At 41.1% G+C, this 25504-nt stretch overlaps 1 protein-coding gene across 3 annotated transcripts; it reads left to right on the top strand.

Moving 5' to 3' along the window:
* Positions 1–1324: 1324 nt before the first annotated feature.
* On the top strand, positions 1325–25083 carry LOC104222497 (uncharacterized). Of its 3 annotated transcripts, XM_070162293.1 has the most exons (9): positions 1325–1403; positions 1512–1789; positions 2266–2491; positions 2595–2729; positions 4358–4580; positions 14306–14492; positions 18997–19202; positions 19873–20010; positions 24582–25083. In XM_070162293.1, exons 2-9 carry the CDS (start codon positions 1693–1695, stop codon positions 24708–24710), a joined length of 1341 nt encoding a protein of 446 aa, XP_070018394.1. In that variant the 5' UTR covers positions 1325–1403; positions 1512–1692; the 3' UTR covers positions 24711–25083. The 3 variants fall into 3 exon arrangements, with proteins under 3 accessions (XP_070018394.1, XP_070018393.1, XP_070018395.1); XM_070162292.1 differs by having other exon boundaries at positions 1347–1789; XM_070162294.1 differs by having other exon boundaries at positions 1348–1789; positions 19018–19202.
* The last annotated feature ends 421 nt before the right edge of the window (positions 25084–25504 follow it).

Genomic DNA, 25504 nt, shown 5'->3' with positions numbered 1-25504 from the left:
AACTTGACCTCCAAATCTTAAATTTTCGTTCTTGAAAAGTTTTGCAAAAATCTTGATTTCTTCCATTTAAATCCAAAATAAATCATGAATATAACTATAAAATTATGAAGTATAATTACTTTCGGATATAGAACACTTACTTTCGGATATAGAACACTTACCACAATCCATATGGTGAAAATCGTCTCAAAAATCGCTTTAATCCGAGCTCTATAGCTCCAAATATGCTACAAATGGCCGAAACCTCGAAATATAGCTACTGCCCAGGTATTTACTCTTCGCGATCACGGAAAATGCTTCGCGATCGCAAATCACAACTTTTCTCAGCCCAAAATTTGCCCTTCGCGATCGCGAAGAACAAGTGCCCAACTCTTCTAGACAACCTCTAGTATAATGGTCATAACTTTTTGTACAAAACTCCAAATTGCAAATGGTTTAACTTTTTGAAAACTAGACACCAAGAACTACAATTTTCATGCTTTGCTCATCTCCCAATTCCTTATATAATACGAGATATAATATTTCAAAGTCGGGTCATTGCAAGAGAAAGTTTCCTCTATGTGATTGCGTAAGGCCTTCCGTGATCACAAATCACTAGCCAATTTTTGCCATTTTACTCACCGCAGTCGCGGCCATTTCCATGTGATCGCATAGCACACTGCTTTAGCCAAAAATCAGCAGCTACAAATGGCCTAGAAATGGTTCGAAACCACCCCGAAATTCACCCGAGCCCCTCGGGACCTCATCCGAATATACCAACAAGTCTCAAAACATATTACGGACTTAGTCTAGGTCTCAAATAACATCAAACAACGCTAAAAACATGAATCACACCCCAATTCAAGCCTAATGAAACTAAAAAAATTCAACTTCTACCTTCGATGCCGACACTTGTCAAATCAAGTCTGATTGACCTCAAATTTTGCACACAAGTCATAAATGACATAACAGATCTGTTCCAATTTTTCAGAATCAGATTTCGACCCTGATATCAAAAAGTCAACTCTCGAATTTGTGAGTTCCATTTTTTTTTCAACTTTCGCCAAAATGTTTCAATTTATTTTACGGACCTCCAAATCCAATTCCGGGTGCACGTCTAAGTCCGAAATCACCATACGAAGCTATTGGAATCATCAAAACTCCATTCCGGAGTCGTTTGCTCAAAAGTCAAACTCCGATCAACTCTTTTCATTTAAGCTTAAAAAATAAAAATTATTCTTTCAATTTAATTCCGAATCTTCCAAAAATGGAATTGGACCGCGCACACAAGTCATAATTAATAGGTATTACTAATTTGCTTGGGACCTTAAGTCGATGAATGAGGGTTAATTCTTAAAAGGACAAGTCCGATGGTTACACTAACCAACCAACCGCCTTCACTGCAATTCACCATAACATTCCTTGTATGTTCCTTTGAAATTTGTTGCTTTTCTTCTTTTTGTTTTCAAGAAAGATTTTTACTGGGATTCGGATGTCATTTTATCTGCCATCCCTTTAATTTTAACTCACAGGCTTAGGTTAAACTAAAAGAGTTCAATTGGGTCCGGTTGAATTCAGAGCCCATACTTGATAAGTAACACAGTCACGGTACTCCGTAGTCCGTACAGATAGCAATTGCAGGTATCGACGGGTGGTGTCCGTCCTCAACTTACTACCCAGTCGACGGTTTCAGCAGAGCTATCGACGGTGGTTATGCTTCTCAGTGGCCGCCTCATGCTCAGGTCTCTATCTCTTGCGTCATTACCGGCAACTCCTTCCCTTCAGGAAATTGCCTCTAACCATCCTACAGGTTTGTACCCATTCAATACGAAACAACTTTACAATAATTATCCCTACTTGTAAAAAGAGCTTACGGAATATGTGCATCTATCGGACGTCACATTAGCCCGTTCTTTACTTATTTGAGGTCACTCATAACACCAAGTTATGCTTCCCCTTTCAGTTTACTGGAGAGAAAAATACTGTATAGGCCTTTGTTTTTATATGGCTGAAGAGCAAGGAAATGCCCTTATACAACTGCAACTATTCTAGCAGCTAATGCTATTCTGCTGCCCCAACCGGAGGCTGATCTACATTGTAACCTATGGGAACTAGTAGCTTCTGCTCATACCTGTATATGTATTAAGAAATCCCACTAAAATAAATATCTATAATTATTTGATTGCGAACCCATTTATTATTGTATATTAACTTGAAGTTGCTATAAGAACCCATAAACTTCCTGAATCCGCCTTTGGCCCCAATCTGATTGAATTGGTTGTGCAGGTGTTGCAAAAGTAGTGCTTAAAAAGGGCAAGACACAACTATTTAAGGATGGAAGTCCAATGGTTTACAGTGGTGCTATTGATAGAGTGATTGGTAGACCACCACCCACCACTGGGGATATTGTCCTCGTTGCTGATGGCACTGAGAAACCAATTGGCTGGGGATTTTACAATTCTACTTCTATGTTCCGTGTCCGCCTCATGCAGCAAGAAGAGGAAACAGCATTGTACTATCTGTCCCGTTTATTTCTTTTCTTGTCCTCTTATTTTCGTCGGATCAAATAAATATTCACCACTCCTGATTGCTATGCTTTGTGTAAAATGATGCAGAGACCCTTCTTGTGCGCTTAATGCGGAAAAGCTACTGGAAACAAGAATTGCAGCTGCTGCGGAGTTGCGTAAGAATCTAGGGCTTCCTTCTGCTTGCACAAATGCATATCGTCTTGTTAATAGCGAAGGGGACAGGTATATTTCCTTAAACATTCATCCCTGTTTCTCATGTATGGAGCCTTATTGGCACTAAAGATCATTTGATCATGTCTATGGCGATGAAGTTTTTACATAATTGCTCAAGCAACTTAAATGGCATCCCCACGTGCATTACAGTTGAGTCATTCCTGATTATGGATTTTTGGTACTCAGTCTGTGCAACTATTTTATGAAAAAAGAGGGACAATTCCAAATAAAACAAAACAAAATAAGATAAAAAAAAAAGTTAGGGAGAAACTGGTGAACAGATGGAGGACTGCTAGCTGTCAATGCTAGATGGACAACTAGTAAATGATTGTCATAGCTGTTTCTTACAGGGAAAGAATCAGTCGACCCTTTTAAATTAGTAAAATTTAGGTATAGGTTAGCTATAGCAGTAATTTAACGCATACTATTATGCTCTGTATCTTCTAAGATGAAAACATGTAAAGCCTTCTTTGATAGGATCCATAAGACATTTTCCTCAAATTATTTCTCCTTCTCACATCTACAAATTGCTGCTTTTGACTGATTCCCTATGGGAGGTGTTCTACTTCTCATTTTGCTAGTTAGTTACATGTACTCCAAATAATATGCGTGATTGTGAATATTATGCTGTTTACATTACAGAATGAAGAAGATTTAGCAATGTGTTAAAAATAAGACCTTTTTCTTTCTATATTTCTTTTTGAGAGCGAAGTTTTCTAGAAGGCAAATCTTATAGCTGAAGACTTGAGTCGATGTACTGTCTTATTATTGAAATTTATTATGCTTATTAGTGCTTAAGTTAAGAAATGATGTCCGCTAGCAGCTTGTGCCTCAGTTCATTAAGATTTCATGTTTAGTATAGGTAATATATATTTAATTTTCGAGGTGCATTTAGTGAATAGAGAAGTTACAGAATTCTGGTCTACAACAAGCTTTTTGTGAAGAGAAATGTAAATACAATTGCTGACTTTTTGGATTTCCCCGTATTTAAAGGAATCAGAGGTCTTATGTGTACATATTAGTACCTTCTTGGTGCAAGTAATGAAATTCTACTTTTAAAAAAAAAAGGGGGCAGCCCGGTGCAGAAAGTATCCCACGTTCACGTAGGGCCCGGGGAAGGGCCGCACCCCAAGGGATGTGATGTAGACAACCTACCGTAATGCAAGCATTAGGGTCTGCATTCTACTTATAAAATTAAAAAAAGGACAAAGGATTCTGTCCAGTTAATCTTTGTTTGTTGCTGCTAGTTGGTTCAGCCAGTTTTTGGCATAGTGACAACTTCAAATGGTTCATATTCACTATGGAAGAAGTTCGTGCAGCTTCTAAAATTCATATAGGGACATGGGATGCAGTTTCACTCAACCCGGGGGTGACAGTGGTCATCCTTTTCTTTCACCTAGCAAAATTCATAGAGGCAGGAGCATGCAGATAGATGTAGGCAGTTGTTTTTAGGGCAAATGTGTAATTTATGATGTATATTAGAAATACACATGTCAGGTTTATACAGAGACTGTTAACATCTTGCATTTTTTGCAAGGGTAATTGTGATTATTTTACATGCTCTGGAATTTGTCGTTCAATTACTTCAATTGCCAGAAATTTGATATTTACTTATTACAAAAATTACTGCATGACAGACTATCAGGCCTTATTGTTGATATCTTTGGAGATTTAGCTGTAATAGCTTCATCAGCTGCTTGGGTGCAGATATACCAGCATCAGATAATGGATTGTTTGAGTAGATTAAATAATATCAAACAGATAAGCTGGAGGCCAACTGTTGAAATCTTGAAAGAAGAAGGCTTAGATCTTTCTGATTTGAAAAAACCAGATCTAATCATACCTCAAACTACGGTAAAGGTGAGATCTGTATTCATATGGATCTGTTGTGCCATTCAGAATTTGTTTTGTGAGCTAAAATCAATATGAAGAGTTGTTTGCTCGCATGGAGGTAATAAGAAACTAAGCCAAGAGTGTGATCTGACATGAAATCCTGTTAACATATAAATGTTAGATGCTAGGATTTGCAAAAGTACAATGCTAAATCCGACTTTTAACTTTTAGAGGGCATCTTGTGTTGTTAAGGAGGCATCTCCTTTTCATTAAGCTATTACTGTCGGTTTCAGAAACTGAACGCAAAGTCGTAGATGCCTAATCGTAAGTAATTACAATCATCTTCCGTAGTGTGATATGTGGAGAGGTGCTTATGTTGCACGCAGCAATGCTTTAGAAGCAGTTTAGGTGCTAAATATTCAGTGAGCTTTCTGCCTGTAGATTTGAAATAAGTGTGCTATACTGGCCTATCATTAGCATCAGAAAACTGATCTAGTTATTAGATAATAATATTGTGGAGTGTTGATTCTGTTATCTTGAAGTTTATATTTTGACCAAATCCTGTCAAAATTCTTTGGCCGACTTTTTTAGTGTTCTCACTTTTTTTATCTTCGTTGTTTGAGTTGCAGAATTAGTAGCCAAACTATTGCTGAAGTTAAATTCTTCTCAAGTTTAAAAGGTTGTAATTCAAACCTAAACTATGAAACAACCTCTTGCAAAAATGCAGGATAAGACTGCGTACAATAGACCCTTGTGGTCCGGCCCTTCCCCGGACCTCGCATATAGCGGGAGCATAGTGCACCGAGGCTGCCCCTCGTCCCTGGCCCAACCAATAGTTCAACTTGAGACATATTTCTGGCACACAAATGACAGGCCGGAAGTAAAGTAAGGGCCAATCATCAATCAATGACGCCTTAATCTCAAATATCAGGGGTTGGCTATGTGAATCCCCCCTATCCATTTTTATGCTCTACGAGGGTCTTTCATTTCAATATTATATAATTTGTTTCTTAAGGCAAACTAGGAGCTCTCTAAAACTAAAGTTCTCTAAGTCTCCCGGCTGACATACAAATCTTTAACCACATCACAATGACTCATGGAAAACACCGGATCTGGGAAAGGTTTAGCAACAACATGTCATTTAGGGTAGGGAACGGAGGAGGGTAACTTTTGGGGCCATAGGTGGTGCCGGGACAGTACTTTGAAAATTTCTTTCCCAAACATTTACATAATTCGTGCCAAAAGGAGCTAATAGTCCAATAAGTTTGGAGGCTGTAAGATTGTCAAATCTTCTGCGGTTAGGATTTAGGAGGAATTTCCAAGATTAGGAGGTGATAGAGTTCCAAATGTAGTCAATTTGCGTCGCAAAGAAAGCACTTCACAGGGTAGCGTGAGTATTGTCATGGGCGGCTTTCCAGCCGTGCCCCATGACCCCTTGGGCGCGCCCCGTGGCGTCCTAGCAAGCCTCCCAATGCCTAGCGCCACAGACGGCCCCGTGGTCTTGGCCACGTCAAGTGACAAGCGCGCATGTGCCTCTGTCGCCCCACCGATATCCCTCGCCAGCGCCCAACCGTAGGCGGATGCCAACAGCGCCACGCGCGCAGACAACGCCGAGCGCAGACCCTGATGCCAAAGACTATGCTGCTGACAACGAACCTGTTTCTGCCTTGTAGAAAACTAAGTCTTTTTCATTGTAAATATAGAGTAGTTTTATTCCATGTACTTCCATTATGTTTCTCTAGCTTAATCAAGTCTAGTTTTGTAGCTTTGGTTTATTTTTTTAAGTATTATTAGGGGGGATCAAGCAATCAAACTTTCTAGCAAGCAAACAATTCTCTGTGCTGGTGTCTCTCCCCCTCGACATCGCATTGCCTTTCTGTAATAGCTTTCATTAATGTAATCAAGCTTTCTTTCATTCTCAATCCTCATTTCTGTTCTCTCAATTGCTCTTGACATTGATTTTCCCGTGCCGTACAATCTAGTCTAGCGTACGGAGGGGACTTCAGTTGGCGGACAATAACTGCACTGACATCAGTTGCTTAGCCTTATGTCGCCCTTCCAAGGAATCTCAGGAATGCGCCGCGTAACAGTTGGTATCAGAGCCTAGGCTCGACATCGGACGAGGGAACGCATTGCCATTACCACCATTTCTGACCATGGTGAATCATGGGGACCGCATTGCGGCCCTTGAACAGACGGTTGACGGATTACTGCCCATCATGGATACGGTGCCTGAACTAAGAACCAGCCTAGGGCAAAGGTTGGATGACCTGGACCGCAGGGTGCTCCAGGCCGAAGTTGACATAGAAAACATCAGTCGTGACTCCGAGGGAGATCGGCAAACGGCAGCCACAGAGGCAGCCGAAATTTTTGGCAAATTCGAGGGACTCCAACAGGAGCGTGCCGAGGATTTAGCTTACAGGGCACAAGAGGCAGACAGGGTGACTGCCATGCAACAAACTATTGACGACTTGACAGACAAACTCAATGTTGTCAATGCTGCTTTACAGGGCTTGCTTCGAGGCGGTGGAAACTAAATTGGGGGCACTGCGAACCCCGCTTCTGTGACACGAAAACTAAAAATTCCTGAGCCAAAGCCATACAGTGGAGCTAGGAATGCCAAGGAAGTGGAAAACTTCATCTTTGACATCGAACAGTACTTTGATGTTGTTGGAGGCCTAGAAGAAGCTAAGAAGGTAGCAACTGCTGCCATGTATCTTCATGGTGATGCTAACTTTGGTGGCGGGTGAAGTACGAAGCCATCAAGGCCGGTGAAGATGCTCTCGAGACATGGGCAAAACTGAAGACAGCCATACGTCTACAGTTCTTCCCCGAAAATGTGGAATACAATGCAAGGAGGAAGCTACGGGAGCTCTGCCAGACCAAGTCAGTGCGGGACTACGTGCGGGAATTCTCCGCGCTCATGCTAAACATACGTGACATGGGGGACAAAGACAAGCTCTTCACCTTCCTAGAAGGGTTGAAACCTTATGCTCGCATGGAACTGCAAAGACAAAGGGTAGATACCCTACCCAAGGAGATCCAAGCAGCTGAATGCCTTGGGGATTATCAAGTGGAAGCTCGAAAGGATCGGCCTCAGCCGCCTGTCCGAGCGGGAGTCAAAGGGGGCCAAACTAGCAATGGTGGCTCTAGCAGAAGTGGGGGAGATCGGAGTGCAACCAAATCTAAGGCCCCCTCCTCAGGCAGCAATAGTGCTGCGTCAAACAACAATGACTGGGGAGAAAGCCTCCTTCGGGATGTCGTCATTGCGGCGGACCACATTGGAATAATGAGTGTCCACATGCATAGATGAACGCCCATCAAGCCTTTGATGATGGGACATATGATGACACAGATGATGCAGACCAGACCGAGCCAGTAGGTGCCTTCAATGCAATTGTTAGCTCCATTTTTTAGGCCTTAGCGGGAACCAATGCTGGCATCCGTAAGAAGAAGGACCCCTGCCCAAGCACCAAGAAAGGGAAAAAGAAGGCGGATGAGAAGAATCCTCCTAAACAAGATAGGACCTTAATGTTCGTTGAGATGAAGGTAAATGGCAAGCCCATTCGGGCGATGATAGACACGGGTGCTACCCACAACTGCTTAGCCTCGACTCAGGTGGAGCGCCTTGGTCTAGTTGCAGGAAAGGGCAGAGGTAGTGTCAAAGCTATCAACTCACCTCCTCAGCCAGTGGGTGGGATAGCCAAAGAAGTACCAGTGAAGCTTGGCCCTTATGAAGGAAAATTCAACCGGCGCGTGGTGATCATAGATGACTTCGAGTTGATAGTTGGATTGGAATTCTTGAGGCAAACCAACACCATGCCTGTACCATATGCTGACATGTTACTGATAATGGGAGCAAATGGGACCAAGCCCTGCATTATCCTGTGCATGCCCATGAAGATGGCCGTTGAAAACATCTCGGCCTTGCAGTTGAAGAAGGGGGTCAAAAGACATGAACCTACGTTCCTGGCAACCCTCTGCATTGAAGATGTAAAACGCTCCTCGGGTCCCATTCTTGAGCCTGTGAAGGAGCTACTACTAGAGTTTGAAGATGTCATGCCACAAGACATGCCAAAGCGACTACCGCCTAGGCGCACTGTGGACCATGAAATTGAGCTGGTGCCGGGCGCGAAGCCACCCTCCCGGGCGCCTTACAAAATGTCACAACCCGAACTCACCGAGCTTCGGAGACAATTGACGGAAATGCTAGACACAGGGATCATCGTGCCCTCCAAATCCCCATACGGGTCCCCTGTGCTATTCCAAAAGAAACATAATGGCAGTATACGACTCTGTGTGGACTATCGGGCTCTAAACAAAATTACTGTGAAGAACAAGTACCCTATTCCGCTAATGGCAGACTTGTTCGATAGACTGGGTAGTGCAACGGTGTTCACCAAAATAGACCTGAAGACAGGTTATTGGCAAGTTCGGATTGTAGAGGGTGATGAGCACAAGACGACCTGTGTGACAAGATATGGGTTGTACGATTTCCTGGTTATGCCATTCGGCTTGACTAACGCCCCAGCTACGTTTTGCACTTTGATGAACCAAGTCTTCCGAGAGTACATTGATGAATTCGTGGTGGTCTACTTGGATGACATTGTGGTATATAGCCAAACATTGGAGGAACACCTGATGCACTTGCGGAAGGTCCTAGCTCGATTGCGGGAGCATGAACTATATGCGAAGCTATCTAAGTGCTCCTTTGCTCAAAAGCAAATTGACTTCCTCGGACATGTCATCGAGGAAGGGCGGATCAAGATGGACCAGCAGAAGATTCAGGCAATCACAGATTGGCCGCCGCCTAAGGATATCCACGCCTTGAGGGCGTTCCTTGGTCTATGCAATTTCTATCGGCGATTTGTGAAAAACTACTCCCTCATTGCAGTACCATTGACAGAACTCCTCAAGAAGGTCACGCCTTGGGAATGGGGACCCAAGCGAGCGGAGGCCTTCAACGCATTGAAAGCGGCTATGTCTAGTAGCCCCGTCTTGGCCCTTCCTGATCTGGCCAAGCCATTCGAAGTACAAACAGATGCATCTGACTATGCCCTTGGTGGAGTCTTACTACAAGAAGGACATCCTGTAGCGTACGAGAGTCGGAAGCTGAAAGATGCAGAGCGGCGCTATGCCGCCCATGAGAAAGAATTATTGGCTGTCGTCCACTGCTTGCGCCTTTGGAGGCACTATCTGCTGGGGACCCCGTTCGTAGTTGAATGGTCGACAGGCAAGGTGGCAGGAACTCTTAGCTGAATTCCACTTCAACCTGGAGTACCGAAATGGGAAGACCAATCATGTTGCTGATGCGCTCAGTCGGAGAGCTGATCTAGCATCGGTGTGCCTACTCGCCACCCTAAGGGGGAGCGAAGTAGCCACCTCCATCAAGGACCAGATACAGGACTTACTCATCAAGGATCCTGCTGCACAGTATTTGGTTGATTTGGTAGGACAGGGCAAGACTCGCCAGTTCTACATGGAAGATGGTTTTCTGAAAGTGAAAGGGAACCGACTTTATGTTCCTAAAGGAGGAGATCTGTGAAGGACTCTTCTGGCTGAATGTCATGATACTCCGTGGGCCGGCCATCCTAGTGAGGAACGCACCATGGCGTTACTTCGCCGTGCATATTATTGGCCTCAAATTGCCGATGACGTTGCTCAGTATGTGAAGACTTGTCTAGTATGCCAGAAGGACAAGTCAGACCGCTTAACACAGGCGGGACTTTTGGAACCACTAGCTGTCCCAAAGAGACCTTGGGAAAGTGTTTCCCTGGATTTCATCACCGGATTGCCCAAGGTCGGGGATCTAACAACTATCTTGGTTGTGGTAGATCGGTTTTCCAAATATGCTACCTTTATTGCTGCCCCACAATATATATCAGCAGAAGATACAGCTCGACTCTTCTTCTCTCATGTCGTCAAATATTGGGGCCTACCCAAAGATATTGTTAGTGATCGTGACTCACGCTTCACTAGCAACTTTTGGACCCAACTCTTTAAGTGTCTTGGGTCGAAGCTGAATCACAGCTCAAGTTTTCATCCGCAATCTGATGGCCAGACGGAGCGGTTCAATGGTATGTTGGAGGAATATTTGCGTCATTTTGTAACCGGATCGCAGAAGAATTGGGTGAAGCTTCTGGATGCTGCTCAACTGTGTTTCAATTCACAAAAGAGCTCTAGTACAAACAAAAGCGCTTTTGAAATTGTTACCGGACAGCAACCGCTACTCCCACACACAGTCAATGCACCAAATATGTCTAAATCTCCTCGAGCTGCTAGCTTCTCTAAAGAGTGGAAGCAAAATTTGGAGATAGTGCGGAGCTATCTTGTCAAGGCTCAAAAGCGGATGAAGAGGCATGCTGATCAGAATCGTCGCTTTGTTGAATACCAAGTAGGAGACAAAGTGATGGTCAAAATTCCAAAGTGTTACTTATTTGCAGGGGTCCATGACCCTCGCCTATTGCAAAAATACATTGGACCCTTGTCCATTGAAAGGCGCATTGGGAAAGTTGCATACCGGGTGGATACCCCAGCTTGGTTGAAAATTCATCCTGTCTTCCATGTCAGCCTCCTGAAACCTTTTCGGGAAGACACGGAGGATCCTTCACGGAGCCAGCTCACAATACCCAGTATTCGAGGGCCCAATTCAACCGGGAAAAGGCGTGTTGAGGCTATCCTTGATGATAGAGTGATTCATGCCTCAAGGAAAGATCACCAAGAGTTCTTGGTGAAATGGCAGGGCTGTGATGCAGAGGAGAAAACTTGGGAGAGGGGAACAAACTTCAAAGCCTACAAGAGCCTAATTGAAGATTATCTTGCAAGTAAGGCGCCGAGGACGTCGCCAATTCAGGTTGGGGAGAATGTCATGGGCGGCTTTCCAGCCGTGCCCCATGACCTCTTGGGCGCGCCCCGTGGCGTCCTAGCAAGCCTCCCAATGCCTAGCACCACAGACGGCCCCGTGGTCTTGGCCGCGCCAAGTGACAAGCGCGCATGTGCCTTTGTCGCCCCACCGATATCCCTCGCCAGCGCCCAACTGCAGGCGGATGCCAACAGCGCCGCGCGCGCAGACCCTGATGCCAAAGACTGTTGCTGACAATGGACCTGTTTCTGCCTTGTAGAAAACTAAGTCTTTTTTATTGTAAATATAGAGTAGTTTTATTCCATGTACTTCCATTATGTTTCTCTAGCTTAATCAAGTCTAGTCTTGTAGCTTTGGTTTATTTTTTTAAGCATTATTAGGGGGATCAAGCAATCAAACTTTCTAGCAAGCAAATAATTTTCTGTACTGGTATCTCTCCCCCTCGACACCGCATTGCCTTTCTGTAATAGCTTTCATTAATGCAATCAAGCTTTCTTTCATTCTCAATCCTCATTTCTATTCTCTCAATTGCTCTTGACATTGGTTTTCCCGTACGACACTGACAATCTAGTCTAGCGTACGGAGGGGACTTCAGTTGGCGGACAGTAGCTGCACTGACATCAGTTGCTTAGCCTTACGTTGCCCTTCCAAGGAATCTCAGGAAGGCGCCGCGTAACAGTTGGTATCAGAGCCTAGGCTCGACATCGGACGAGGGAACGCATTGCCATTACCACCATTTCTGTCAGGTCACTCTATGAGAAGCTTTGATTAGGGAGGTGGTTGCCTTCCGATATAGCTCGATTTGGATCCGTGAGGTTCCGAAAAAGGTGTGTTTTTTTCCACTTGGCTTGCAGCAGGAGGGGTGATCTTGATGGCCGAAAATCTGAAGAAAAGGTAGGTCATGTATGTCAATTGGTGCTTTATGTCTAAGGATTCGGGTGAAAACGTCGACCATCACCTTCTACGTTCTCGAGCTGCTACGAGGATATGGTGGGAGACCTTGAACTAGCTGGAAATCTTTGGGTGATGCCATCCATTGTGAAAGAGGTAATCTTTAGCTAGAATTGTGGTAGACGTTGCTCTACTAGTACTTATATAGGTTGTTTGGAGAGAAATAAATGAGAGAGCTTTCAAAGGTTTAGGGTTGAAATTTGTACATTTGAAGATTAGGCGAGTAGCCTCTTATTCCTTCTTTCTTGTTGGTGCACTCATGAGGTCCTTTGTTGTATAGAAGACAGTGTATCATTCTTAGAAAACCATATGTTTTTGTAAGTTTTTTACTTGTTTGCCCAAACACTAATGATATTTACTTTGTTAAAAAATGTAAGTGTAGCAATAATAACTAATACCTTAATCTAACTGATTGGTATCGCTCATACGGACAAGAAAAGCTGAACCTTATTTTCAACTGCCTGGTATCATGCATCTAAATCCTTTGCTTCCATTTTTTATGTCTTTAGCTAAGTCCGTGTTAATTTAGGAGCTCGTAGGTCTCTTTTTTTTTCCCAAAGTTGTAATATTTTTTTTCCAGAGATTGTTGGGGTTTTAGAGCTCATATGACTTTCTCGCATCGTCTCCTCTATGTGTGCAACTTGCACCCTTTCTTGAATGTGATCATTTTTGGTCTTGTTCAATATTGTATGACCCCATATCCATCTTAACATCTATATTTTTACTACACTCATCTTGTGGATATGTTGCTCCTTAGCAGCAAAATATTCACTCACATTTCACATTGCTGGTTTCACAACCTTCATGTAGAACTTGATTTTCACTTTATTGGGTATCTTTATCACATAATACTGCCACGACTCTCCTCCATCTAAGGCCCAACAATCACTCACATATAATTATGCTGGTTCCAAAACTGTTCTATATAACTTGCTCTTTTTGTTAGGTATCTTCCTATCACATTGTATCTTCATAGCACTATTTCATTTCAGTCATCCTATTTTAATCCCCGTGTTTATTTCATTTATCATGTCATTCTCTTGAAAGAATGAGTCTAGATTTCTGAAATTGTCTGCATTTAGACACCCCAATTCCGTCTAATCTTATTTCACCTCTATTCTCTTGTGGGAGATAAACTTGAAATGCATTTATTTGGATCTTGATTTTACTTATCCTTAAACCTTTGCTCTATAGAGTGCTTCTCCATTATTCCAAGTCTTGGTTGACTCTCTCATTTGTTTTGTCATCTACCCCTTCTTTTTGCTAATGGTATCAAATCTTTTATTCAACGTTCAGTCTAGGTACTGACAAAGATACCAAAGTTTGGACTTGTATAGATTACTTTCACTCAAGTACCCTTTTCCAGGTTCATTTTGCACCTCTTTCTCTGAAGTTGGGATAGAGAGAGTATCTTCTCTTAAGATAGAGGCTCTAACACAAGTTGTGCAGCGGGAAAGGAAAAGGAGGAGAGGAGCAAAGGCAAGATGGGAGGATTTTACTTCCTTTTTTCTATTTTGTATCAAAGTTTAATATCTTATATTTGCTTTCCCAGATCTCACCCTTTTAAAATGCAATATACCTATCCAAATGTTTCCAGAAATTCGATTCAATTGCATTGGCAGCTGCGTCAGAGTGCATTTTGAAGCAAATTTATATTAGCTAGTGTTACACACATTATTAGAACTGACCAAATCACAACTTCTGCAATAGTTTGGCAACTACTCTATGACTTGTTCTATATCTGCATTTAACATGCTATGCTTGCATTGGAAAAAAGATGACTGGAAAAAAAGAACACTGTATGGTAAAGGTTTAAGCCATGGTGTGCGATGTGGATATACTTTTTCAGCTGTTGTATGAACTTTCCTGTTAAGTATTAATCTACGCTGCTGAAAGCCTGAAAGATTTGTTAACATGGTTTAATTTTTTTCTGGTTGAGGTTATGGAGAATGGAATTTCATATTGGATATCCTTGGATGGGCAAAAGACAGGGTTTTATGCAGATCAACGTGAAAACCGTTGCTTCTTATCTACCATTTCAGAGGGTCGTAGAGTTCTTGACATATGTTGCTACACTGGAGGTTTTGCTCTAAATGCAGCATCTGGTGGTGCTTTGGATGTTATCGGTATTAATTACTTTCATTGTCTTGTCAATTTTTATCTGCAAATGTAAGTTACTATTTTGCATGTGTAACTCATGCAGTTAGATGACAGCAACAACATCAACAACTACTACACCTCAATTCCAAGCAAGTTGGAGTAAAAAAGATACAAGATTATAGTGTTTAATGAAAATAAAAATGTAAGATAACAATAATATACAACCGATATATCTTCTTCTGACTAACATATCGATAGCTTCTTTCTCTTTTTGTTTCTTGTTCATTGCTCGCAGTTCATGCTTTAACATAGAAAATAAAAAATTGTAATACCTGATCTTTTCCTAGATAACTAAGTAAAATGATAATGACATATTATATGATAATTATTAGAAGTAATCATAAATAAAACTTGAAATGCCAAAAAGGCTATGAGTTACTATGTTTTGTGATTTTGATGTAGAGTTCTTTTATTAGGTTGTCTTCATTATATGCTTTTTTAGCCATTTTCCTGTTTCTAGGCAAATGCTTCAGAGCTCAATCCCATGCAACATATTTGTTGATCAATGTCCTACCACCAATCCCATAGGGAGGTAACCTCCTTCCTCGTAATTTAGTGTTAGGTTCGAACAAATCGGAAGGTTTTGCATTCATTGTTTGTCCTCTTCACTCCCTTGGTTCTTTGCCTTCTCTTCGATTTTGAATTCTCTCTTATTCCACTCTCGATCTCTTCAAACTATTCACCTCCATATTTCCCCAACTGAAACATCAGGCAGTGATTCATTCTCTCTTTCTTCAAGGATTCCAGCTATCCTTCTATTTCTGAATCCATGGTGTCTTTAGTACTATAAGGCATTCCAAATCCCAATAATCCTTGATATAAGTATATAACCTAATCACTTTGATGATGCTGGAGCCCATGCCATTCCTTCTCCTTCTGTGAAGGTGGAGGTAATTGGTCCTTAAATATTTATGAAAGCTTAAGAAGGATAGTGGAGAATTGAAGAAATTGTGCTTATGATATCGACTTGCTCTTTTAAACATACTGAATCAAAAAAGAGAACCCAAACAGATAGGTGGAGAAGCCTTTATCATTTTCCTTGTTAGCAGACAGCAACGTCAATCGCAGCATCTTATTGTAATTTCTTTCTTGATAAAACATCTTACTGTAATTTCTAGAAGCCATGTCCATGTCAGAAAGTCATTTTCCAGCAACTGATTTTGATAGTCACCTTTCAATATCAATCAAAAAGAAAGATGAAGTATGGATGTACTGTTTTGTAACAATCCTTACCTCAAGGATCATTACATAAGCAAAAGAGTATTCCGTTGATTTCAACTCAAAGTAGAATATCAGTAGTTCTCAACAAAAATGAAGCGCGAAGTTACAAGATATTGGATGTAATATGCTAATCAAACCAACAAACTAAGTCGAGGCTGTAACCTCAACAACGATGATCTTTGGCAGTGATTTAACAGACTTTAGAAGGAGAAGAGTAAGAAAGAGAGGAAAAATGATAGAGATAAGAGATAGAGAGGTAGGGGAGAAGCAGAAAGGAGGGTTCAGAAGAGAACAACAGATAGAGAGAAGGAGATTTCTGTGTCGATTCTTCACTACCTTCATTCTCATTTCCCCTTTATTTATATTGACAACAAAGAGATGATGTGCCAAGCCGTTGCCCATGTGACATTCGACCAGTTCACATGCCTCTAACAAATTGAGGTCATTACATTCCCTTCCCTTTGAATTTAACCTTGTCCTCAAGGTTGTTAGAAAATGAGTCAGACCATATCCTTGAGTTCAAAATGGATTTCTCTGTATGATGCTCTGACATGCCGAACCAGCTTAACATTATTGTAAATAAATCATACCCGGCATCATTTTCCGAAGGTTTCTCCAACTTCCTGTTGTCACAGGCAAATATTTCATCCCACAATATCAATAGGTCTTCAGGTTGAATTGCATACCAACTAGTTTCTGGCTTGTAATGTTGTTGTTTAGCTTCTCTAATATTTCTTACAATTTCAAGTATATCTCCTGCTTAGTTGTATGAGCATTATCACCAGCAAGTTATGAATGCAGTAAACCATCCACCTTCATTGAACTCCATTGCCTTTTCAACATTTTTGTTCTTCATTGAACTTCTAACTCTTTTTACATCATCCCACCTCTCTGCTCACCTCCATTGAACTCCATTGCCTTTTCAACATTTTTGTTCTTCATTGAACTTCTAACTCTTTCTACATCATCCCACCTCTCTGCTCTTGCATAAGCATTAGACACAATGACATAGCCTCTAGCATGCTATAATTCAAGCTGCAGGAGCTGCTTCTCTGATGCAACTTTTGCTATTTCAAGGTTCTTGTGAGCTCTGCAAGTAGAGAATACTGCATCCCAGATCACAATCTGACTCCAAGGGCGTGCTTTCAATAAATTTAAAAGCCTCGTCCAATCGACTACAGCATAATGTTTCATAGTGGGCTCAATCGAATACTCACGCTTGCTATCTGAAAACCCTGATCCACCTGTCCGGCATGAGAGCTTTCAGTTAAAACAACAAGGAAGAAACTCCATTGGGTTTGGTTCCAGCCAGTTTCATATCTGTAGAACACTTTAGAGCTTTAATCTTTATCACCATGTCCATGAGTTGCCCGACCCCGAATAATAGGATTTTGAACATCTCAATTAATTTCATTGGAAGAGAGCAAAATCCCCAAATCAATAGACTGGACATCTCTCAGACCTCTCAAAAGTACAGAATCTCCCTGATAACTCCACCAATGCTAGCTCAATTGAAACTGGTGCCATTTCATACCATTTGACTGCATATTCTAGCCAACCAAATATATCACATCCAAAGAGAACAGGTTTAAGTGAGGAACCCGATCAAACACTTGATTAGAGTTAGGCTCCTTCGTGTTGCCTCACCCTCTACCTTCTTCACCTTAGAATCAATAATCATAAGCATAGGGGTGCCCCTTTCTCAAGCTTTTCTGTAACATAAGGTAAGCTTTTTGGGACCCTCATAAATTATAGCAACCTCTTCATCTGGTCCTAGGTCCTAAATCCTTGGCATTGCATATTCATTCATTGTAGCCCATGCTCGTTTATCACTCCTTGTGCTGCCTGATTTGATGTCAATTTATTCATCACTCTGATGTAGGTGCGAAATTGAGCTTCAACTCCATATTCTTCCGCCATGGTCGTTAATCAGAGCTGTGCCATGAAAAAGGCTCTGGTACTATTTTGTAACAGTCTAACCTCAAGGATCATTACATAATCAAAAGGGTATTCCATTGATTTCAACTCAAAGTAGAACTACAGTAGTTCTCAATGAAATGAAGTGCGAATTACAAGAAAGTGGATCTTACTAAGTATGTGTCCATCTCATCTAAAAGCTTAAGCTATTAGAGAGAACATTTGATTTACTTAATTATATTTTAAACACGCCCCATCACGTGCAAGCTTGATTCTTTTTCATGGGCCAAGCACATGGAGATTTTCTTTTTGATAATGGGTGGCGGTGAGACTCGAGCTTAAGATGTTTGCCTGCCTAAGTACCATGTTGAAGGTCCGGCCATCTCATCTCAAATCTTGAGTTGTTAGAGAGAACACACTTTTATTTAGTTAATTATATTCTTAACAGGTCTAAAATGCTAATCTGAACCAACAAACTAAGTCAAGGCTGAAACCTCAACAATGATGAACTTTCATATGATTTAACAGTCTTTAGAAGAAGAATAGGGAAGAGAGAGGAAGAGCTATAGTATTAAGAGATAGAGAGAGAAATAGACAGATAGTGAAGGAGCAGAAAGGAAAGTTGAGAAGAAGAACAGAGTAGATTGAGAGAATGATATTTCTGTAATGATTCTTCACTGCCTTCATTCACATTTCCTCTCTTGTTTATATTGATAACAGAGAGATGATGTGCCAAGCATTGCCCATGTGACATTCAACCAGCTCACGTGCCTCTAGCAAATTGACATCATTACATGTTGATAAATGGTGCAGAGAAGAACACTGCAGAAGACACAATTGGAGCATATCTGTAGTTACAGGTGGTGAGAGAAAGGTATATAACTAGAGTGCAATAAAGAGGCAGAGAAAGACATTGGCTTGTTCCATTTGCTATTTTCTTTGTTTTCTTTTTTCTCTCTGATATTGAATTAGTCACATGCAGGAGGATAATACGCCCAATAATAACTAATACTGAGATAATAGAATTGAAAAAACCATTTGCTTCTCGCTTCCCCACCGCCTCGCTCTTATGCGTGCTATGCACTTGCTTCATTCTTTGCACTTCACATTAAGCAAATATCATTCTTCGCATTCTCATCGTCATTGAAAGTAAGAACGATAGATTCTCACAGTTGTAGTTCAAGTCGGTAAGTTTGTGGAGTCATTCAAGAATGCGAGCAATATTTATCTTATTCCTCGGGGTGTATCAGAACACTTTCCTAGTTAATCCGACGTGCTATTTTTTATATCTTGGAACTACTTTATAAGTTTGCTTCTGGTTTTCTAGTGTAGTAAACACTCAGTGTTTTGAAGGTGTTGATTCATCTTCGCCTGCATTGGAACTTGCCAAAGAAAATGTTGCATTAAATGGCCTGGATTCCCAAAGGATATCTTTTCTGCGAGAAGATGCAACTGAGTTCATGAAGGCTGCTGTTTCTAGAAACGAATCGTGGGATATAGTTATATTGGATCCTCCTAAATTGGCGCCTCGGAAAAAGGTAATTGAAATGTTTTGTATGTGGACTTCAGTGTTGATGTCTTGGTGATGAACTTTACTTTGTTCTGAATATAAAAAGATTCGCATTTGCTGTGTGGAGTGTAGGCATTGCTCGATTTCTGAGTTCTGGTAAATGAATTATTATGTGATGCATTTGGTGGAAAGTGATTTACTGATGTGGTATCTCAAGTATTGGTTGTTGAATCACATGGCTAGTGGATTTGAAGAATGTTGCTTCTAGATTATTTCTGATAGAAAATGGTGATCAACTAAGCTCGAGAATATTTCTGATTTGAAGAATGTTGCTTCTAGAATATTTCTGATAGAAAGTCACTTCCCAAGAAACTATGTGGAAAAATTCCCAATGAGATGGCGAGCAGAGGATGATGCTATAGAACATCTGTTTTATCCCATGGGATGGTGAGAGGAGGAGGATGCCATAGAGCATCTGTTCTTTTTGAATATGCTTGGAATAGCAATCCTGGTTACTAACTTCCTCATTTGTGAGGATAAGTCATATTTGCCCTCTGTCGTCTTTGTTTCATCACTTTTATTCCATCTTAGTCATTTCAACTAATTGGAAGGAAAAAGCTTTTCTATGACATCGTGTTATTTGTTTCAGAGCTCTTTCATTTTGTAGTCATTTTTCATTTGTTTGTTACTTCATACAGGTCTTAAAGAGTGCGTCTGGCATGTATAGGAATTTGAACTATTTGGCCATGCAGTTGACAAAAAGAGGTGGTCTCCTAATGACCTGCTCATGTTCTGGAGCTATGACCCAAAGTGGACTGTTCTTGCGCATTCTTCAGGCAAGTTAGATTATTTTGTTCAAGGACTAGTAAAAAGATATATCAAACACCGTTGGAATATTTGCCGATATTATGAAAAAGTTTTCTGTAGAAAGAATTTTGTGTTTGAGCAACTTGTTCTGAAAAAAGGTTTTGGAAATTGTTCTTCCCTAATATTTGCAATTTTTTTTATTTGCGGAAGAATGACTGTGGTTCTTTTTCAGGGGCGGATTTCGTACTTTACTACTGGGCCCTTTTGGACCTAGTATTTTGATGCGGAGTACATATTTATGTGTGAATATCCACTAAAATTTTAACAAATGTTAGATCTGAACCCAGAATTTTAAAAGTACAATGAGTTCAGTGTTAAGAATCTTAAAGGTCGAACATATCAAGAGAAAATCCTAAATCCGCCTCTAGTTCTAGTACCAATCCTACAAGAAAAAGGGAAACCCAAACTTAATGACTGCTCTGTACTGCATACTTTTTTTTGACAAATGGTAAGTGTATTATTAGCATGGCACCAAGGAGGTGCTGTAAAAATATTTACAAGATGCCAACAAAATATCCTTTCCTACTCGTGAGTTTTCTCACGATGTGCATGGCGGCTTTGGTTTTGGGGATAGAAACGGAGGTGGAACTCCGCTAAAGCTTTTGACTTGGCAATAGCTAACTCGAGTTTTAAGAAGAGAGAAGAACACTTGGTAACCTTTAAGAGTGCGGTGGCCAAGACACAAATTGATTACTTACTCTTTAGGAAGTGTGATAGAAGTTTTTGCTTGGATTGCAAGGTTATTCCAAGTGAGAATCTCTCGACCCAACATAGGCGCTTGGTGATGGACTTGGAGATCATGAGGAAAAGGAAGAAGAGGGTTGTGTATGGTCAACCTAAGATCAAGTGGAGAGCCATGACTTAGGACAAAGCTCGGTAGTTAGGGGAGAAGTTGGTTGCTATGTAGGTCTGGAGGAATAGAGGGGACGCGAGTAGTATGTGGACCTCGACTGCGAATTGCATCAGGGAAGCGGCTAGAGAGGTGCTACGAGTCTCGAAGGGCTACTCTGGTGGGCACGGGGGACTGGTGGTGGAATAGAGAGGTCCAAAAAAGAGTAGAAGCCAAGAAAACTGCATATCTGAAGTTGGTGGAGAGCAAGGACGAGGAGGAGAAGAGGACGAATAGGGAGTGGTACAAGAAGACCAAGAAGGAGGCAGAGCTAGCGGTTATGGTGGCTAAGACTGCAGCGTTTGGACGTTTGTATGAGGAACTTAGGGACAGAGGCGGGGACAAGAAGTTGTACAAGCTAGCCAAGATGAGAGAAAGAAAGGCTCGTGACCTGGACCAAGTGAAGTGAATTAAAGATGAGTATGGCAGAGTATTGATGAAAGAGGCACATATCAGGCGTAAGTGGCAGACTAACTTCCATAAACTCCTAAATGAAAAGGGAGATAGTGACATCGTGTTGGGTGATATGGAGCACTCCGAGAGCCGTTGAGATTTTGGTTATTATAGGCGTATAAAATTGAGGAGGTCGATGGGGCTATGCATAAGATGAGTAAGGGGAGAATGACCTGGGCTAAACGAAATTCTAGTGAAATTTTGGAAGACCGTGAGCAGAGCAGGCTTGGAATGACTCACTGGATTGTTTAACATCATTTTTAGGACGACAGAGATGCCCGAAGGATGGAGGTGGAATACGATAATTCTATTATATAAAAACAAGGGTGATATCCAAAATTGCAACAACTATAGGGTATCAAGCTGTTAAGCCACACTATGAAAGTTTGGAAGAGGGTGGCGGAAGCAAGGGTGAGGAAGAGTGTCTATTTCCGAAAACTAGTTCGGATTCATGTCGGGTCGTTTGACTACGGAAGCCATTAATCATGTAAGGCAGTTGGTGGAACAGTATAGGGAGAGGAAGAGGGACTTGCACATGGTGTTCATTGATCTAGAGAAAGCATACAACAAAGCCCCAAGGGAGATTCTATGGAGATGTTTGGAGGCTAGAGGTGTTCATGTAGCGTATACTAGGGTGATTAAGAACATGTATGAAAGAGCTAAAACTTGGGTGAGGACAGTGAGAGGGGACTCGGACCTCTTGACAGTTATGATGGGGTTGCATCAGGGGTCATCTCTTAGCCCATTTTTAGTTGCTTTGGCGTTGGATACAGTGATGTGTCACATTCAAGGGGAGGGGATGTGCCATGATGTATATTATTTGCAGATGATATTGTACTGATTGACAAGATGCGAAGTGGTGTTAACGCGAGATTATTTGTATGGAGACAAACATTAGAGTCTAAAGGTTTCAAGTTGAGTAGGATCAAGACAAAATACTTGAAGTGTTAGTTCAGTGACGGGACCAGTGAAGTGGACGGAGTGTGATGCTTGATACACAACTCATCCCCTAGAAAGATAGTTTCAAGTACTTGGGGTCTATAATCCAAGGTAATGGAAAGATTAACGAGGATGTTACACATCGTATTGGTGCGGGTGGGTGAAATGGAGGCTCGCATCCGGTGTCTTATGTGATAAGAATGTGCCTCCTGAACTTAGAAGGTAAGTTCTACAAAGCGGTAGTTAGACGGACTATGTTGTACGTGACTGGGTGTTGGCCAGTCAAGAATTCTCATGTCCGAAAAATGGAAGTAGTAAAAATGAGGATGTTGAGATGGATGTGCGGGCATACCAGGATTGATAAGATTAAGATTGAGGATATTCGGGCCAAAGTAGGAGTGGCCCCCATGGAGGATAAAATGCAGGAAGCAAGACTTAGATCGTTTGGGCATTTGAAGAGGAAAAGTACAAATGCCCCGATGAGGATGTGTGAGAGGTTGTTCTTGGTGGGTCTTAAAAGAGGTAGAGGTAGGCCAAAAAAGTAATGGGGAGAGGTGATTAGGCAAGATATGGCTTTGCTTCAGTTGACCGAGGACATGACCCTTAATAGGAAGGTGTGGAGTTCGAAGATTAATGTTGTAGGTTAGTACATAGTTGTGTTTTTTTCCGGACATTTCCATGTTATTAGTTGTAGGCTTGTATTCTAATATTGTAGATTTCTATCACTACATGTTCCTTTCACCTTGTTTCCTTTATCTTGTTCTCGTTATTGCTTGTTGCTACTGGTCTTTTCCTCATTTTCTGCATGCAGAGGATCTACTGGAAACAACCTCTCTACATTCACTGCAGGGGTAAGGTTTGCGTACTATCTACCTTCCTCAGATCCCACTTGTGGGGCTATATTGGGTTTGTTGTTATTTACACCAAAAATGAAATAAAAGTAAACAGTTCATCTTCAAAGGGGATCTAGAATTTGAAGTTTCTGGATTCCTATAGCAAGTCAATATTACAACAATAACTACGAATCACAATCAAATACTTATATATAATTAGTGGATTAATATATATACATGGTCTGAGCAAAAGTTACTCGGTTCATGTGAACCGATAACAAACACTCTAGATCCGCTCCTGGTCAACTTGATCTTCTAAAAAGAGTTTCCTTTATCTTCAAATAACCTAGTGTTTCACTCCCTCCAACCTGTCCACCATATGCAAGCGGGAACGGTTTGCTAGCATTTCCTTTGATTGGAATTCTTGCCTCTGATGCTCCAATATTTCAGTAGCTCACGAGTACACCCTCGTTTGCTCCGTTTTAGTACCATATTCAGAAAGAGTTGCCATAGCTGGTCCATAAGATGATAGTGCAAAATAAATGTTTGATACTCTTAGCCTTGTCTCCACATAGATTACATCAACAGAAATCTTCTTTTTTTAGAGATTTTTACATGGATCCACTTTTCATTCCATTTGTGGGAATTTGATGATCTATAAACCGTCTCTAACGAGCGATCGGCTCATGTTTGAGCATGATGAATCACTTCGTGCCGACCTGTTGCCAATCCACTTTCCGCTGTGTTAAACAAGCTTCTCGGGCTACCAAGTGAAAAAAGCCACTTTGTGAGTTGCATTTGTTTTCCACATCCTGCATAGTTTTAGCACCCAAAATCCATTTGATGCCCTGAAACTTGATGTTTGATTAACAGGTTTGTTAAAAGACGATGTTATCTAATGGAACACCATGATATAATGTATAAAGTAGGCTTTAGTTTTTTTTCTTTTGTAAGGTAGGCTTAGTTAGTCCATTTTAACTTTGTCAATTCTTGCTCTGCTCCTATGTGGTTTTACAATGTCTCTGGTCAAGGACAATTAGTAACTCGATACTCTTTATATAGCTATGTGGATAGACAGAAGCTTGTTTCTCCTCTCTTTTCTTTGATGATGACCATTACAATACTGATAACCATGTCACTGAATGAAGCATCCTCACTTATTGTGCATGTTGTGCCTGCATGAGCACATTTCAGGCAAAATAGCAGTACTACATAGGCACACATACATATAGTTAAAGACATTAGTCCACTAAGTGAAACGTTTATTCAGCAACAGGATCTATTCTTTGTGGTATTTTAATGCAGCCTCTTTTCAAAAGAGAACTTGTCAATTTTAATTTGGGTCTTATTCCGAGCATAAATATCTTGATCTGGTCCTTCAGAAACATAGTTTGATTGATGTGCTTTGTGATTTGCTTGCACTTAGGGTGCTGCATCAATGGCTGGGAGGAAAATCACTGTTGTACGTCAGGCAGGAGCAGCATGTGATCATCCAATTGATCCTGCCTATCCAGAGGGAGCATATCTCACGAATATCTTGCTTAGAGTGTTGTAGATCTTTTTGTATATCGAATGAACCCCTTGTTTACTAATGGATTCCTTTCAGGAATAGAGCAAGTTCAAGGTGTAAGGTGCCAAAGAAATTAAAATGCCATTTTTTTTCGTTTTGAGGTTCTTTTTCTTTTTCCCTATTTCGGATAAGTATTATTAGTCCTGTATTACCTGTTGACGGTCGCTACTCCTGACTGACGCAATTTCCGTAGTTGACTTGGTTGTTGAGCAAGAGACAAGCTCTCTAGAGGTGAAATAGGGGTGATCAAACTGACTTTCCAGTCTGTAACATTCTAAATTTCTAATTATAAGACAGTTACGCCCAAGGGAATGAAAATGTAGAGATTTAAAGTAAATAGAAAATTTTATAAAACTGAGTCGAGAGGGGTATGTGTAGCTTGTTTGAATTGCCTCTTTTTTAGCACTTTATTTTTCCGACTGGAAAGAAAAGCACTTTCTTTTGCACTTCCTTCTCACCATTATAATTACTATGTTTCTTTTTTGCTTGAATGTGCTTCTCCTTGGTCTACTTCGTCCTAAATAATCCATATAGCCTGCCCTTAACAGTAACATGGCTGTCATATGGAGTCCAACTGCGTATTTCACATAAAGAAGTTTGACCCAAAAAATTTTTAAAAAAATTTGAGAAGTCAAAAAGCCAATTTACCTTCTCAATTTGGGACCAAAAGAAAAAACCTCCACTTATTCGACACACAGGCAACACAAGTGTATCAAAGTCTATCAAAAGTTCGATAGCTAATAATTCAATTATCCAGATAACGAGACAGAGGACACAGG

This window comes from Nicotiana sylvestris, chromosome 11, assembly GCF_000393655.2.
Source record: "Nicotiana sylvestris chromosome 11, ASM39365v2, whole genome shotgun sequence".
Taxonomy (NCBI): domain Eukaryota; kingdom Viridiplantae; phylum Streptophyta; class Magnoliopsida; order Solanales; family Solanaceae; genus Nicotiana; species Nicotiana sylvestris.
Note: the sequence above shows the minus strand (reverse complement) of the source record. Positions and strands in the feature narration are given on the sequence as shown.

What these genes read in the sequence shown, in the direction of transcription:
- LOC104222497 (XM_070162293.1), top strand. Translation starts at nt 1,693, where the DNA reads ATGCTTCTCAGTGGCCGCCTCATGCTCAGGTCTCTATCTCTTGCGTCA. An exon ending in TACCTCAAACTACGGTAAAG is followed by an intron (nt 4,581 to 14,305) that starts GTGAGATCTGTA and finishes TTTCTGGTTGAG; the next exon opens with GTTATGGAGAATGGAATTTC. An exon ending in AATTGGCGCCTCGGAAAAAG is followed by an intron (nt 19,203 to 19,872) that starts GTAATTGAAATG and finishes TACTTCATACAG; the next exon opens with GTCTTAAAGAGTGCGTCTGG.